The 17,982-nt window shown below is 43.6% G+C and overlaps 1 protein-coding gene across 4 annotated transcripts in view; it reads right to left on the bottom strand.

Moving 5' to 3' along the window:
• The window catches only part of NOL4 (nucleolar protein 4), a 418,254-nt gene extending 409,988 nt beyond the window's left edge, over nt 1–8,266 (bottom strand). For all 4 annotated transcript variants that reach the window (XM_075532843.1, XM_075532842.1, XM_075532844.1 and 1 more), the window contains exon 1: nt 8,003–8,266. In XM_075532843.1, coding sequence (XP_075388958.1) covers nt 8,003–8,266 — 264 coding nt within the window. The remainder of the gene's footprint in view (nt 1–8,002) is intronic.
• Nucleotides 8,267–17,982: the final 9,716 nt, after the last annotated feature.

The following is a 17,982-nucleotide window of genomic DNA, read 5'->3' as shown; positions in this document are numbered from 1 at the left end:
TCTAAATAAGACCAGCCAGGGTAACTGATAAGCATTGAGATACAATGTAAAATGCTTACCAACAAAAAAAAGGGGGGGGGCATTTTTCCCCGAAGCTATGCATTTAAATTTTATTTACAAAATAACCTTGGCACCTTCAAAGTACTCTCGTTTACACTTAATACATTTGTCCGTTCTAGGAAACATTTTTCAAACTCATCTGTTTGGATAGCTGACAGCACCAGCCTTGATTTTTTTTCTTCACCTCTTCTACATCTTTAAATCACTCTTCCTGTCCTCCTTCATTCACAGAAACAAAAAGAAGTCACGCAGACCAAGGTCAGATGAGTCAGGCGCGTGGGCCAAGAGAGGCACGCTGCTTTTTGCCAAAAACCAGTGCACCGCAATGGCTGTGTGAGCGGGTGCATTGTCTTGATGGCAAAACCAGTCCACCGGCTGCCACCACATCAGGCCTTTTTGTAACACCCAGTTATGTAAAATATTTCATAACCTCTAAATAGAAAGCCTAGAGCGGACCTGGTGGGATGAATTCCAAATGCACTATCACCCTCACATCAAAAAACAAATGAGCATCGTTTTCGGTAGGGAGGGGTGTGCCCTCACATATATATCAACTATCAAACACCTTTACATTATAAATATAAAAGTAACATTAGCAATAAGTCTAACAAATGCATATACAGTAATATGTATTTTATATGGTAATAATGTAAACTAATAAGTATTGGGAATTAAGGAATGAGAGCTGATAAGAGTGAAAATACACTCGTTCTTCATCTATCATTGGAGTAAGTCAATGATGAACAAAATCAGTATAATTCAATCTCAATGTTAAAAAATATTTTCTATTACCATCAGGAGTACCAAAAACATTTGCTGGGTCAATAATTCCTTGAATTCCATTCATTTTAATTTCTTTGGTCACATTTTGCTATTATATTTTATCCTTCTTACTTAAATTCGTATAGTGGTTCCATAATTTCATGTCACCTTGATAAATAAGTGTAGGGGTGGAGTCTAGCCTGTCAATCAGGCCACCGTCTGATGATGCCTCCTTGTGGGTGTGATCCACTCATGAGGATTCTGGGAACTTCCTGTCTCTTTTTGTCTTCACCTTCCTGTTGGCAAGCCATTTGCAGCCACACTGAGACCTGAGCAAGCCACTACCATTGGATCCCCAAGGTTTTTCACCCACTGGCCAGTGATCATCCCACATTCTGCATCATTGCAATTGGTTGTGTGAATCTGAAGAGAGATTTATGTACTAGTATCAGACTTGATCTGGACTAGGCTAGGATCTTTCCTTGATATACAATTACTCCTTGCTACAGAGTCTTTTCTTATACATACACAGGGTTGTCACTGAATCTGTTTCTCTAGTCTACCTGGTATAACACAATTAGCATGTAACTATCACTCATTTTTGATATTTTAATATATTTGAAAAGGCTTCAAAAATTTATGCAAAATGGAATGAAAAGAAAATGGCATTTTCCCACAAAATTTTTGAAGCCCCTTTGTAAGTATAAGATCAATTCCTATCCAAAAGTAGTTGGACAATTACATCACTACCATTTTACAGAGGCTAAAAAAACTTTCCATATTTCACAGCTCTAGTAGTATAAATAGTCAGGATTTAAATGTTGCTCTGAAATCTATACTCTGTCCATGAGGCCATGTCTCCTGACATTTGCAAATATGAAAACCAATGTAATCTAAAACACAGTAGATTCTTTTCAAACTAGAAAATTCTCTTGTCACATCCTGTATTTACTTCTTCATCTTCCCTCCTTTATAAAGCTGGAAGATCTACTCTCCAGAATGCCCCCCATGGCTGGCTCAGGAGATTTACAGAGGAGGGAAATAATCAATGATGCAGTCACGCGTACTCACAAGACGAGAAAGAACTAGTGGAAATGGTAGGAACTGATATCTCAAGGAACTAGTGACGGAGCCTTCTTACACTTACAGGGCCTAATCTTGATTTCGGGGGCATTATCTCTACAAGTCCGAATACCTCGTTGGCCTCCAATCATAGCATCTGCTGTGACTCTTAGTGGGACAATGTTTCACAGTGGTTTCAATGGCTGGATCCAGAAGCAGATCACCAGACCTTCATTCCCAGGTGTCTCTGGGTGAGTCTGAATGTACCACCTCTCATTGAGTTATTAACTGCCTATATTAGCCATTTGCACACCAAACTACCTGCTATTCAAGAATCTGACAGTGGCACAGCGCATGGGCGGTATTGTGGCTTTTTGTTTTGTTTTTCTCACAACAGGTCCACAAGGAACCACTTAGCAAACACATTGTCCGATTGCCAAGGTTCGCACCTGGGATCTGTGTGGCTTCTAGGGCCATGCCTTTTCCACTGTGCCTTCATCTCTTGGAGCACATGAATGAAGATGAAAATGTATTGGCTTTCATTAGCAATGCCTGTTGTAGAAGTATAAAAACAAGCAAAAATGTGGTTATTGATCGGTAAATATTATGGCTTGTCTCAATATTCCAAAAATAAAACAAACTCGTTGCCATTGAATTGATGCTGACTCCTGGCAAACTCGCGGGACAGGGTGGAACTGCCCTTGTGAGTTTCTGAGACTGTAACTCTTTATGGAAGTAGACACCCCTGTCTTTCTCCCCAGGAGGGGCTGGGGGTTTCAAACTGTGGATTTTGCTATTAGCAGTCCAACATGTAACCACTCTGCCAACCAGGGCTTCTCAAATTATAGGAGGCATAGTCTATGCTGAGCTATAGATGCAGTTTTGCTTATTTGTATACTTCTCTCTTGGTGTGTGTGTGTGTGTGTGTGTGTGTGTGTGTGTGTGTGTGTGGTGGTGGTGGTGGTGGTGGTGGTGGTGGTGGTGGTGGTGGTGGTGGTGGTGGTGGTGGTGGTGGTGGTTTGATGGCAGTTTGAACCGATCCAGCAGTACCGGAGAAGAAATATTCGGTGGTCTGCTACCCTGTTACAACCAAAAGAACCTATGGCATGGTTTGACTCCGTGACACACAGGGTGGCCACGAGTTAACTAAACATAACTCAGTGGCAATGGGATTGTTTCCATTTTTATTTGATCGCTAGTATAATTCTGAGAAACACTGATGGCACCATGGTGAAAGTCCCTAATTGCTAATGAAAAGCTCAGCAGGCCAAACCAGCCAGTCACTCTCTCAGGAACGTAATGTAGCAGTCTGCGTTCATTGAGATCTACAGCCTGGGAAACCCTAGGGGTTGGGTGGGTAGTTCGACTCTGTCTTACAGGGTTGCTCTAAGCTGGGATAGACATAACCGCTGTGAGTTTTGTGTAGTGTAGCACAAATTTCTTAGCTCTTTGGATTTTAATAAAATTTCTGTAACAAAGTAGAGATCAAGGGCTAAACTATATGCTGTATGCCTTGGGCATGGCTTCAGCCCAGACAGAATTGTAGTCTCTTTATAAGGCCTTATTTTCTTTCTCTTTGAAGGACTTTAAAGGATTTATAACCAGAATCATAGTCAGAGAACTAACAAACACAGTAAGTATATATGAACCAATCCATGAATATTCATTCTAATCACTGTACAGTAATCAATTAGTATCACACATTACAAGAACAATAGGAAATCTGAGGCCACAGATTGCAGAGCTGAATAAATCATCATGTTTAAATGATATAACCAAAGAGAATTCATTTTCCTTTCTAGATGAAAATTTCTTTTATCTCCTATAGTGGGATAAAAAATTAGTGCAAAAATTAGATCTGAGTACCTGTCTCTATAAATATTGGTCAAGAACAGTAGTACATTATTTGACTACAGAGTTTGTTTTTCTCCAAGAACTCGCCACTCCTGATAATAGGCCTCAACTGCTAAACTACTGACAACCTTGGCCCAGCCACGTTCACACAAAATCTAACTACCACACTCTGCTTAAGAATGAGTGGCAAGCGAAACAGGGAGTTCACCCAATTTCCTACTGTCTTATATAATCCAGTGAGATTTTCGAAGTATGCGGTGCACTAATAATCCTTAGACATGCGGAAGGTGAGACTGTGTCTCAAGTACTTTGTATGTGTTTTTAGGAGAGACCAATCCTTGGAAGAAGGCAATGTCACTGGGCAAAGGAGATGGTCACCAAAAAAAGAGGAAGATCCATGGCAACCTGGGCTGATGCCATGGCTGGTTGCAACAATGGACCCAAGGTTACCCAACAGAACAACAATGTGAGTATGGTGCCTGACCAGGGAGTTTTTCCTTCTGTTTCACAGAGAAAGCTGTGTTACAGGATGAGTCAGAATTGACCCGACAGCTCTGGACAGCCCCCTGACAGAATCATACTGCTAATCGTAATGTTTAATGAAATCTCTAGTTAGATTCTAAGTTTACTTTTCATATATTAAGTGGTATGATGTAAAATGTCAGTATGAGGTTTCAATTAATTGTGACCAGGAAGTAAAATGTTAATAGAGGTCAAAATCTCCTGAAAACAAAGTCTTTTAGATGTACCAGAAATGTAAAATAGAGTGATGTTGTTCTGGTTGTGTGTTGATGAGTCCGGGTCAACTCACAGTGATCCTAGACACAAAAAGTAAACCCTGTCCTGAATCCCCTTCACAACAGTCATGTGAAATCAAAATTACCACTGATCAAAAGCTTGTAGTAAACTTGTTTGTAGAAATGGATGTCAGACATTTGCTGCATCTTCCCAGAAATATTTAAGCCAGTCATCACTTTAGTCTTCTAAATTCCTGGCAGGCTTTAAAAAACAAGAGTGGTGATAGGGGAAAATAGCAACTGCAATGACAACCTGAGAGAGGATGCTCACCAAACTCCCATCTGTACAGGCACCGACATTCAACTCTGGAGCTAAAAGGGCTGAGTGGCAGAATACTGTTGCTTGGTACCCAAACAGGATCACTTCTGCCGAGTAATCTAAATGTCAGTGTCCCCTTAGCTTTTGGCATGACCAGATAAATATGAAAGAGCCCGTTTGTCCTTTCCGTTATTCTACGTTTTTATTTTAAATAAGATTCTACGTGTGCTTCAGGGAAAGTGTATTTGCAAAGCTAAGTCTATTCTATTTTTAAAATTAGGAGAAACAAGCTTCTTTGGAAAACTGGAAGACAGTTTTGCTTCAATTAATTCTACGTGATGTGTCTAGTCTGTTCTAGTACAACCTCCCAGTTGCGATCAGCTCTTTCTTTCACTAAACGAAAGCAGTTAATTAGCCCCAGCCTGTCCTCTCCCCTTCTCTTTCCTTTTTCTCAGTAGTAATGATGACTAATTACCATCAGCGGTGCATTACTGCAACATCAAGAGAAAATCTCTCTCTTTCTCCCTGACAGCAAAACCAGACACAAACCTTCAAACCTCAAGTAGATTAAAATGATTTTAGTGTACTTGAAAATATCATTCAAGTGCAATATTTTATTTCAACCAATATATGCCTTTTAATGAAAAGATTTACGTATATATTGTCTTCTCAGTGATTATGCTCCAACAAGCATGAAGAAAAATCAATATATTTTAAAGAGAAAGATAATTTGAAATGTGGTGAAACACATGATACAAGGGTTATCTTTTATTTATTTTTACTCATTGCAAAGGCGATTGGCTGCCTGTCAGAGGAGGAGGAGTCTGTAACTATGTCAGAAGCAGCATAGATATCTCATAAAGAGTCATAGAAGAATTCATGAATTAAAAACCTCTTCAGCAGAATCTCACAACATGATTACATGAAGAGCAAAGTTCTTCAGTACTATGCAGAGAGCATTATCTAATAACACCACCTGATCCAGTAGTACATTTTCCTCCATAAACATTTGGAGTCTTTACTGGAAAGGAAAACACGTGTTACTATCTTATTCTGTTCTTAACGCTGACGTTGTTACTTCATATAACGTGTCTTAACAATAACTTTTAAAATAACTACATTAATTTGAAAAAAGCTGAATGGATAAATGATGGCTTAAATAACTGGTTTCCATGCGAATCTTAGTTCCTCTTGCATAAACATAAAGTCAAACTCCTTGTCACTGCCATCAAGTGTGCTCTGACTTGCTGAAGCCCCAATACTTCTCCAGCTGTTACAGAATATATGCCAGGTAGAAAGCTTACTTAGTTCTAAAACAAGGACAAATATATTCACATATGTACCAGGTGTAGCCAGATCCGTGCAAATTTGAGCATCTCTTGCCAATGTCCAAGGGGTAAACAGGGGACCTAAGTTTAACATAAGAGAAGAAATGGGGGGGGGGGAGTATCTTGACTAGCTTTTTTTCTTTAAAAGCTTATATATTATTAAATTTAATTTTAACTAAGTATTTCATAAATGGTTATTTTTAACTCAATTAGCCCAGTATTAAGCAAAGGCAAATATCTTCTTATGTTTCCGATTCTCATTTAATCTCTCTAAAAAATATATATATATATATATTTAAAATGACATGCTTAATATTACTCCCAATACAAATGAATCAAAGCACTTCACTCTCTACAACCTCAGTCCTAATCTAAGCTACTTAGTCCTTAGTATTTAATAGAGGGAGCTAGCCACTTCACCTTTGTCTTTAGCCCTGCAAAAGACACCTTAGAGAGGAAGGCTGCATGTATGCATCAACCTCCTAGCAACCTCCCAACAATAGTGTATGCTGGAAAAACAGCACAACTTCCGTGCAAGTTTCTATTTCGCCCTTATTACTATGTCCCACCTTTCATATAAATGAAATACACTTGCCTGAAGCCTCCTGTCCCTATGATGTACACAGGGCCACCACGGAAGGCTGTTTCCAAACCTAAGAGCCCCCAGGTAGTCATTGGAAAAGCCTTTCATGCACATATTTCCAATATAAGATACCTTCGTTAGATATAGAAGAAGAGTTTTCAAGACATCTCCAGTCTAGTATCCTTCGGGATATTCCACTTGGGCACCAGTTGCCAGTAAGAGAGGATGGGAGAAGAAGGAAGAAATGCTCCAGAATCCCCAAAGGGAGGCAAAGATGCAAAAGATGCCAGGCGCCCTCCCCAATCCTTCCTTCTAGGCGAGAGTACCCACCTCCTTAGTACTCTGCAGAAAGGGGTCTTAGGATCTGCTCAACAGTCTTGTGGCCCATAGTGCCCATCTTCTAATAAAGGGAGTTGAAGCTGCTCCCCCCGCCCCCTCAGGCTTGCAGGCGATCGCGCAGTGAGTGTGAGATACACTCTGCCCTTGGTGCCACTACCTTGCCTGGGCGCCCAGCTTTGTGGCCAGGGGGCTAGAGCCACCCCAGAAAAAGCGGCATAACCACGTACACCATTTGATCGCTCCCCAGCCCGTCTCTTTGTTGTTGTTCATCATCTAGCTGCTGCTTTATTCGTGGAAGGGGGAAGTAGTGGGGGGGGGGCTGAAAGAGGTGGGGGCTGAGAGTAGGAGAGGCAAGATTTCCAGAACCTTATCCAGCCGCCAGACAGTGGAGGCAGCAAGAAGGATGTGGGAATCAACCAGGCATTGGGACTGCCCAGTGTCTCCCAGGCTGCAGCAACCACCAGAGCTGCAAGTGTCCCAGGGAAAAACCCACGTCCAAGACCAGCGACACTTTCGGGCTGGGTGCCAAAAGAAGACACTCTAGCCATCGATCACCATCGCCTATTATCCGGGCGTGCGGCTGGGGTTCCAGCATGGGCCTCTAGGCGCGGTAGTCCAGGCGGCGGGACACGCGCTACGCACCCAGCGAAGGACGCTGGACAATGGCCCAGCCCGAGGACACAGGATGCCGCCTGACTGGGGAGCTCAGGCTGCCGGCCTGGGAGCCCAGAGGCGAGAGGCAGCTCAGGAGGTCCACGGCCGCTTTCAAAGGAAGCCTCACAAAGGCGCAGCCAAGGGGCTGCGGCAGCTAGGCTGGTTGGGATCATTGGGGAGGGGGTTGAGAAAGGTGGGGGGCACGCAAGCCAAAGGAGGCTCATGGCTCCCCTCCCTTCTTCCCTCCCCCCTCCCCGCCTGGTGGCTCTGGCAGACAAATAACCGAGGCAGGCAAGTCACTCACCGTGGTCTTAACCGGCACGTAGAGCACCGGCTTGCTGGCGCCGCCACCTCCGCGGACCTCGTCCGGCTGGCCCAGCTGGAAGCCCTTGGACTTGACCCAGAATTTAAATTTGGCGTTGTCCGTGGAGCTTGACTCGGCGCCGTTGAGAAGCTGGACGATGCGCTCGTATTTTTTTCGGGTCACTGTCTTGGTCTTGCCCGAGTCCCCATAAGTCCGGAGGCACCAGTCCTGGAACTGGCGGTATGTGTCGCGCTCGTTCTCCATGTTCCCGGCGGCGCCGGGCCGTCCGCCTGATGCTCCCGACGCACTTCGCACCTGTTCACCCCGGGCTCATGAAAAATGTGGCCTTGGCCTCCAAGCAGGGACTCAAGGTCCGCTGCTGCCAGAGCGAGCCTGGGGCGAGGGGCGGGGGGTTTGGGGGAGCAATGGGGCGCAGGGAGGAGGGTCCAGCTGGGCACCCACGCTCAATGCCCAGTGCTCCCGGGTCTCCGGTTCATTCTCATCTCCTGAGCTGCCTGTCGGACGTTTTGCCAGTCCTTGGTGCGGTCCGCCGCTTTAATATCCTGTGGCCAGGACCATCCCAACATCTGACCCAGAAGAGCTGGGTTCTGAATAATTAAAATCCCATTCCTCGGTTTATTAAAAATCCCAATACTGACTTGGAGGGGTCCCTTGACGCTTGCTCCTTGCTGCTTGCGGGGCGAGGCCGGAGGAGTGCCGCTCCGCCTCCCTGCGCGCGCCCCAGCCTAGCGCCCAGAGGGCCTGGAGGGAGGGTGGCTCCTCTCCGGGAAGGAAGCCGCCGCCCCGCTGCTCCTGGTTGCCCTGAAAGGGCACTCTGGGCCCAGGACTTCTTCCTCCTCCAGGGTCCTGCCCCACTTCCACCTTCCCTGTGTCTGGCGACAGGGGACTAGTAAGTGAGAAAGTTCTTACCTGCGCGGTTGTTAAGCCTATCAAATCCCGCTCTACAGACAGAATAATCATAAATCAAGGTATTTTTAAAACATCTTAAAATATCATTTCCTCAGATGCACTTGGGTGAAATCCCAGCCTCACGCACAGGCTCTATGAGTTGGGGCGCAGAAATCACCAAAGCCTTCTTGGAGCTTAGCCTGTAGTTCTCTAGGATGGGCTGTGGTACTCCAAAGAGAGATCCGTCCAAGAGGGATGTGTGCAGACCCAGGCAGGCTGATGGCGGCGGGTCTCCAGGAGAGCGATGGAACCCCAGACAGGTCTCCTCTGGTTTCTGCGGAGCTGGGTGCAGCGCAGAGAAGTTTAGGATAGGATGCTCAGACGCTTGCCATGGAAATCAAAGCGAGATCTTTGCCCCCTTGGTTGGTCACAGTTAGCAGTTCACACAGGCGGTTTTGAGGATCTTCTTTCCCCTGCTAAGTCATGGACAACCCCTCCACTGCTCCCAGTAGCCAAATCTGAGTTCCTCTGGACGATTTTCCCAAGCACCCGAAGTCAGCGCTCCCTCTGTTCAGGACTGCAATCCTCCTTGGTACCGAGCTGCAAAGAGAGGAGTTCCCATCCTGGTCGCGCTGCGGAGGCCGCAGCTGCTCCTTTTTCTTAGACTCTCCGCCCAGGCCCGCGCCTGTCCCGAGAGCGGCTCTGCCTGGCAGGCGGTCGGACCTGTGCCAGCGCCCGGGCCGCGGCCGAGTCAGCCGGCGCCTTCGGCGCAGTCTCCTCCGCGACCCAAGCCCCAACCAGAATGGGTACTCAGAGCGTTGGCGACCACCGCGCCGCAGCCTGTCCCAGCACTTGCCAAATGGTCAGTGACTCCTGCTGGGTCAGGCGTGTTTGCGTGCGTGTGTGTGTGTGTGTATGTGTGTGTGTGTGTGTGTGTGTGCGCGCGCGTGTGCTGGAAAGCGAGGGTGTGCGGGGTGCGCTGTGTGTGCGCGCTTCTCCGGGCAGGTCTCGCGGCGGCTAGAGCCAGGACTGACTGCCCGGGCGGAGCGCGAGCAGCTCCACACACTAAACCTCTCGCCTCTCCCCTCACCCCCACCCCTCCCACTCCCCTCTCCTCCGCCCCCTCCCCTTCCAGGCCCTTTCCTAGCTCTCTGATTGGCCAATGGGACAAAAGTTTCTGTGGAGACGGCTGGGCGCTGACGTCACGGGCAGAATTGTCCCATTTAGGGATCCTGGGGGCAGTGCGCATGCTGCTGGCTGCAGGTTAGAGGCAGGAGGAGGTAGCAGCGGGCCTGGCGGCAGCCAGGTGGCGGAAAGGAGCACACAGCATCCAGGTGGGGGGACGACTCCAACAGGGTTTCCATGGAGATTCCGCTGGGTCTAGCCTAAAAACAGCAGATCAGCTGACACCATTAGCTCAGGACCTAATTACTGCTTATTGGAGCAACAAATGAGGGAGAGGGCCAGCTGCAAGGGAAGAGTTTGATACCCTCCCTCCATATCCTCCTCCTTTCTCCCCCTCTCTCCATCACTCTTGAGTCCCATGTGAATTCTCATTAACTTGCAAGATTCCTGCAACAACATCTCCCCAGCCCCAGAGGCCACCCTGACTAGTTTTGTTCTTGATTTGCTGCACATACATACAAAATGCTCACATAATTCAGTCGCTCCAAGGCCTTGAATCTTTGGCCGATAAACATGAGACCAGCAGCGCTCTGAGAGCACACAGTGCAATAGAAGTCACAAGTGGAACTGATACAACTTGGGAGAGGGGGAGATGACGTCCAGTCTTACTGAAATTGGTATTTATCTTTAGACCCTCAAGATGATAGATAGATAGATATAGATAGATTCAGTATCTTAAATAAATACATATTTGGAACAAGCCGCCAGACAGAAGATTATTTTGAATCACCCTTAGAAGTGTGATTTACCTTCCAGGAACAGCTTCCCTAAAAGTTTCTCTGACAGCCTCCGAAAGAGATGATGACTCCAGCGCAGGAGATCCAGACTTTGGTCACAGATTTGCTACAGTATTCAAGAAGGATAGATGGTTCTAAGGGGATACATCATTCAAGAATGAATTACCTTGTATGGTTATACCATCATTCACAGTTAACATTGCTTTTGGTACATTTTTCATCTGAAAAGCCTTTCTACCTCCTGCAGGTCGCATTCAGGTGTTTTCTGCCCTAGAAAGTCTTCCATCTTTGGCAATATGTCTATTAAACACTTCTGGATAGTGTCTTTCAGATTCGTGTTTGTTTTCTCATAGTAGGATATGTACTTTATCCTGGCATACAATGCATGCAAACCTCTTTCCTCCAAACGTGCACACATTATATATTGATGTGTGCCATTCTTTCTCCTTTGTTTCACTATTATTGGAGAAAGTATAACTCCAAGCTACTAAATTTATTTTACAACCCATAACTCTGTAACTGATCAACTGCGTTTTGAAAAGCATTGCTTTAGATCATACAGACTGCACCCCTCCATGTGCTATCTTCATAGTCCATGTGTTTTTATTCTCATGGAACACACGTGCACATGGAATCTTGATTAGAAGACTCTCAAGTTTATATTTTCTTGCTTTCCAAATAAAGCCTGCACAACAAATTATGCACATAGGAACGGCTTAATAAATAGATAGATGGAATAACCTAAATTCCCATCAGTAGAAGAATGGATAAAGAAATGGTATATGCACACAATGAAATGCTACTATGCATTGCTGGGAAAGAGAAAATAAAGATGAAACCATGAAGCATCTCTTGGCATGGATGAACCTGGAGAACATTATGCAGAGTAAAGTTAGCCAATCACAAAAGGACAAATATATGACTGCTGTTATCGGGATGGGGGGTCATAGTTCAAGATATGCACACAAAAGGGGACAGACTTGGGAGTTTGCCACATGGGGGAAACAAAGGAGGGGAGATTAAACAATGGGATAGACTGTTGGTGGTGTTACCTTGAGTGAGATATATGGTAGGAGTCCACTAGAAAGAGGGAGGAGAAACAGAGAGAGCGCAGGGGAGGGAGCGGAGCAGTAGCTGGAGGTTTGGTGAGTGGTTTAAACCATGGAATACAACGCTGGTGGTCTAAAATAAGAACTTCCACCTAATTTACAGTAAAAATGTATAATGAATTAGAAAATTACTGAAGAAAGGATAAATGAAGTGAATGAAAGAGGAAGAAAAGGGAAACAGGTAAAATCTTCAGTCATTGAGGTGGATAGTTTATTTTGCCAACCTGGCCAGTGAGCACATGTGGGGTTAATTGAAGGGTGGAGAGATAAATGGTTCCGTGAGCCTGCCTTTCTAGACCTTGGGTCTCACTTTCTGATGGTCAGACCCAGGTGCAGCTGCCTTAGCCAGTTCCCTTCTTCAGCTGGTGAGGTTCACTTCTTGCAAAATTTCCCTGAGGAGAAGCCACATGGACCTACCCCGATGCAGCCCTGGGTGCTGGAGCAACTGAGTAGAGACACATGCCAGCACTGAGATGCTTACACATTCACTGTTTTGCCTTTCCTCCTGCATTCAGCATCACAGTGTGTGTTTTGTGAGATGGTGGAAGACTTTGTGGATTGGTGTCGGACATATTGGCTAATGTTGGACTTGTGGGCTTGGGCAGCACTGGGTTTGGATGTTTTCTTGATGTGCACTTACCGTTTATATAAAACTCTCTCTAATACATATGAGTTTCTGTGGATTTGTTTCTCTAAAGTACCCAGACTAACACAGTCATCACTGTTGAGTTTACTGGGTGGTGTTTAGGTGACCTTTGTTTGCACTTAAAGAAATGCTGGGGCCATATACATGTATATATTATGGTTGTGACTGTATTTTACACTCTAAGGTGGCACAGCGGTTACAAATTAGGCCGCTCATGGCAGGGTCAGCATTTTAAAAGCACCAGTACTCTGTGGGAGAAAGACGGCCCTTTCTATTCCAGTAAAAATTGACAGTCTCAGAAACGCACAGGTGTAGTTCTTCCCTGTCCTGTAGGGTCGCTGTGAGTCTGCATCGACTCAACGGTAATGAGTTTGGTTGTGAGCCATTAAAAAATTAACAGAATACAAGTCAAGGTGTCATCTGCCCCCCCCCCAGCTGTATTAATTAGATTTAATATATAATCCATAGCTGAAATCATAAAATAAGTGAATGTGCTGCCATAAATTTCATCTCATAGAGTTTCTATAGGACAGCAGGAACTGCCCCCCATAGGATTTCCAAGACTGTGAATCTTCTTGGGAACAGACTTCCACATCTTTCTCCTGTGGAACGCTAGGTGGGTTTAAACTGCCGACCTTTTGATTAGCAGCTGAGCACTTTCTCCACTCTAACTCCAACCCCTCCTCCTTGGGAGGAAGAAGTACCCGACAAGCTAGTACAGTCATAAGCTAGTACAGTCACAACAGAGGAAGGAATAGGGGCTGAGGCTTTTAAAGGCCAACCTTCTCAGACAGTGCTGCAGGTTCTTGTGTGTCTAGCATAATCTAAAGTGTGAACTCTTTAGTAATTGTGCTTGTTGTTAATTATGTTGTCATACGTAGCTCATCTCGGAGTGCGAGCAGCATACAGGATATAAAATCTGTTTAATTACTCACAGGGGACATATTTCACCTTAAAACATTTCTGGAATTCTTTCCCATGCCATCCTGATGGTCATCCTGTTCCCTCCTTCTGCTAGTTGATTCTCACTTGAACAAACTGCCTGGAATTTAATTTGGCATTTCCTCAAAATGCTTCCTTTAGAATTTCCAGTCTACACTCCAGATCTGTCCAGAAATGAAAAAGATATTCTTTACCCCATATAGGCTCATGGTCATCATCAATAGGATAAAGGAGTCAGAAATTATTATAATTATAAATTGTATTTTAAACAAAATTTACGATATAAATATATACACTTAAATCATGTTTTCATTTAAAATCATCCAAAATTTTGGCGGTGATCAGGAACTACTTTGACATAAATATAAAATGTCTTCCAACATTATCAACAGTTTAGATACATGACCTTTTTTTTGAAATCTAGGAAATCTTGCTTTTGAATATCAATGATGAATATCACTCAACATTTTGTATTCATAAAACCAATTTCAGAAATAAACAAGCTTTAATTCATTCATCCTTATAGTTCTACTCACTCACTGCCAAGAGTCAATGCTTCCTCATAGCGACCTGTGTGAGTTTCCCAGGTCATAACTTTAAGGGAGAAGAAGGCCCGATCTTTCTCCCGTGGAGCAGCTGGTGGCTTCATAACACTGACCTTGTGGATTACAGCCCAATGCATTATTACACTGTTTTACTCTAAGGATAAGGAACAGGACAGACACACATGGGTTCCTATCATGAAAGTCATATTTTTTTCTGAGGGAAATCGACAGTGAAAAAGGAAATAGATCATTTGAGCTTGAGGTAAAAACTGGGAGCTAAAAAAGATGGTGCTATAATAATAAAAACCGATGAGGTGGAAAATTAAGTGCATCTTGCAGTAGCCGAAAGACTGGTGGTTCATACGCAATCAGAGGTACCTCCTAAGAGACGTCTGGCGATCTGCTCCTAAAAGGTCGCTGGCTGCCTTGCAATCCCGTGAAACAACTCTACACACGCGGGGTTGCAAGAGTTGAAGTTCACATAAAAACATTGATCGAGAGTCTGAAGGGGGTGAAAGAGCTAACCTAGTGAAGAACCAGGAATGGAAATTAAAGGCAAAGTCCCTAAGGCATCAGTATCCTTGACACCTTAGAGAAAAAGAAAACCAAAGGAACTGAAGTGACCTTGAAAGACAGGAAGAGTAAGCAAGGTCTGAGGAGTCATTTTCAGTCCGTTCTTGTAAAGGGCTGCTCACCACAATGAGGAGCCTGAACTATATTCTTAACCCAGTGGAAGCCCAGCGAAGGATTTAAAGCAGACAAATACATGATCTCACATACACGTTCATAAATTTCACTGGGCCCCCCAAGAAGAAAGGATTGGAAAGAAACACGTTTGAAAGCATGAAGACCGCTTAGGAAACTGCCACAGCTGTTTAGATAAAATGTTATGGTGATGAATTAGCGTGGTGACGGAGGTAGAGAGAGAGAGAAGTAATGGATAGACGATATATGGTAGAGGTACAAAAGGGCCTTTGATGCATTGCATGTGCCAGGAGATGGCACGGGTTGAGTCAAGGATCCGGTGTTAGCCGAGTGGCTAATGAAATCATTGACTTGGTAAAGAAAAAGTCTGAGGGTCAGAAGGAAGTACAAGCTTTATAAGCAAGGTGTCATGAAGAAGCAAAAAGAAATCGTTCATTTCAGAACAGTTCATATTTTTCCCAACAGTTTTGTTGGCATATAATTCACATATCATATAAGTCACTAATTCAATTACATCAAGAAGAGTCATGCAATGAGAACCATGATCAGTTTTAAAATATTTTCTTTTTTCTTTATTACCTCCCCATTTCCCCCCACCCTCCCCTGGTATGCCCCCAAGGAACCATTAATCCAGTTACTGTCTCTATAGATTTACCTGTTCTGCATTTCATATACATAAAAGCATTTAAAAGCAAACAAACAAAAATGAAGAACAACAATGTAAACCAGACAAAAACCCCAATCAAATAGAAAGCTGGAAATATAAAAAATGAGAACAAATTTAAATAGAGCATAAAGGAGATCAACGGATAGGGTGCTAAATTTTAACCTAAATGCATCTGCAACAATCCACTTTCCAGTGCATTCTGTCTGATAAAAGGGCTACTCAGATTGAGGCTATTCACTCTCATCTCTGATTGGAGGGCATACACTGTTGGTTTAATCTATGTGTGAACTCGGAAATGGATTTTGGGCTTCCATTGTCATCTATAGCTTGCTGAAACCTGGGTATTCACAATTTAAGCTCTGATGCCATCCCCATCTACTAGATTTGGATTATATTATTTTCAATCCTTGGATCACACAAGCTGGTGTGCTTCTTCCAAGTGGACTTGGTTGATACCTCCCTTAGATGACTGTTTGTTTGAAAACAAGTCTGTAACACCCCAGATGCTATGCTTTCTGATATCAGGGCACCATCTTGTTTCAGAAGAGTTAAAGTTTAAATAGCAGATGAATTGTTCATGCAGGTATTTGAATATACAAGCTGAATGAGGGTGAGAAATAGGGGCTGTGGTTCAAACACAAGAAACGTACAGCCATAGAAATTATTAGCATAAACTATACCCACACTCTCCTGTTCTCTAAAAGGAAAGTCTTCATCCTCTGATACTGCTTTTGTATTACATCCTGCTGTCTGGTTAGGAATGGAATGTCCTATACTGACCAGCAGAAGTAAATTCTATTGATCTCTTCCTCCAGACGAGCCTAAGAAAAATTGCAAAGTCATTTTGGATAATTACTAAACTAAACCTATAGTATCAATGATTATCCAAAGTCATTTGACCTTAAACCATTTAAAGAGGAAAATGAAGGGATTGAAAGTTTGGGTTAGCCCCAATCTAGATTAGATCAGGCCCCAGAGAGTGATAAAAGAGGAATATGAATGAAACAGGAGGATGACCTGTGAGAAAATCTGCTAATAAATGGATGAAATAGAGACCATCTCCATCTGCTGAGCTGAATCATAAAATATTTTAAAACATTAGCTAGTCTAGAGACGGTGGATGGTGCTTGATGTTGTGAAGTCTAGACGTTCAGAACACCATTACACATGTTATGCTTAAGAATCTACAAAGAACCCTTCAAAGAGCCCTTGTAAAGAAAGAAAATAGCCGACTCAATCAGGAACTTGATTGTCATCTATGCGGCATGTAGTTTGTTAGCTTTACAATATAAAACAGAATGGATGCGATCAAAGAAGTAATGTTGTATTTGTGCCAACAGGAAAATTTTGACTACATGAAGAATGTCACAGATCTAATTTTATTTATTGGATTCCACTTACTGATTCTTTTCCCAAGCGATCCCTGAGGACTTACAGTGCCCAGTCATGCCACAAACAAAGATCTTGTGATCTGCTTCCCTAAAGATTATAACCAAGAAAACCTATAGATCCACTGTACTCGGTAACATGGAGGATCGCCCTGAGGCATATCAACTGCACAGGTTGGGTTTCTAGATGGTCCTCGATGGTACAAGCAGTTTTCACTCCACTGCCAACCTGAAAGTCAAAGGTTCAAACATATCCAGGAATACCATCAAAGAAAAGGCTTTCTGTCTGCCTTCATTGAGATCACCACTAAGAAAACCCTTGGAGTTGTGGAACTATGGAAGACATGGGTCACCATGCATTGGATACAACTCAATGGTTACAACAAGATCTTTTGATACAGAAAAGACATGCTTTTGAAAGAGTGTAACTGTTGCCTTAACCTTCATGGCTGACCTTATTAAGACATTCTAAAGCTACAATATCAGTATCCTGGTCTAACAATAGCAACAGAAAGTTGAAATGTGATGTTTGTTCTTTAGATGCTATTTGTTGGGTAAGACCACCCATTAAGTGCTGTTCACTGGCTCATGGTACCTTTAATACATATTTATAGACAAGCACAAATTAGACTTAACAGTCTGGGTGACTTATTTCATGTAGATTTCATTCCTATCTGTAACAGGCAGTTCATGGCACAGCCACTTGCTGCATTTTAACAGACACAGTGAATGCATTCTGCAGTCACTCAGCAGACATTTCTATCCACAAGTTATAACTACAATAAAGTCCAAGAGTAACACGCCTCCTTTTTACGTCCAATGTAACAGAGCTGAAAATGCAGTTTTTCTCTGCTCCCCAATATTATTTTATTTCCCATGAGTCACATGGCTTAGCTTTTCTTCCTAAGCACTCATCTTAAGACAATAATACATACAATCATCTTCATCTCAGTGAACAGTATCAATGTAGTATTTTTAGATGACTTTGAGGATGTTATTTCGTAACTTCTGGGGAAAGACAGCAGTACACTTCTGTCCAACAACTATTGCATTCTGCATATTTACATCTTTTACTCTAATTTGTATTAAGTACTTGAATCATTTCACTTCTAAACACCATCATCAGGCCCTGACAACTTATTTATAA

This window comes from Tenrec ecaudatus, chromosome 15 (genome assembly GCF_050624435.1).
Source record: "Tenrec ecaudatus isolate mTenEca1 chromosome 15, mTenEca1.hap1, whole genome shotgun sequence".
NCBI lineage: Eukaryota > Metazoa > Chordata > Mammalia > Afrosoricida > Tenrecidae > Tenrec > Tenrec ecaudatus.
The sequence above is the reverse complement of the archived record's forward strand: the minus strand, read 5'-3'. Positions and strand labels throughout refer to the sequence as shown.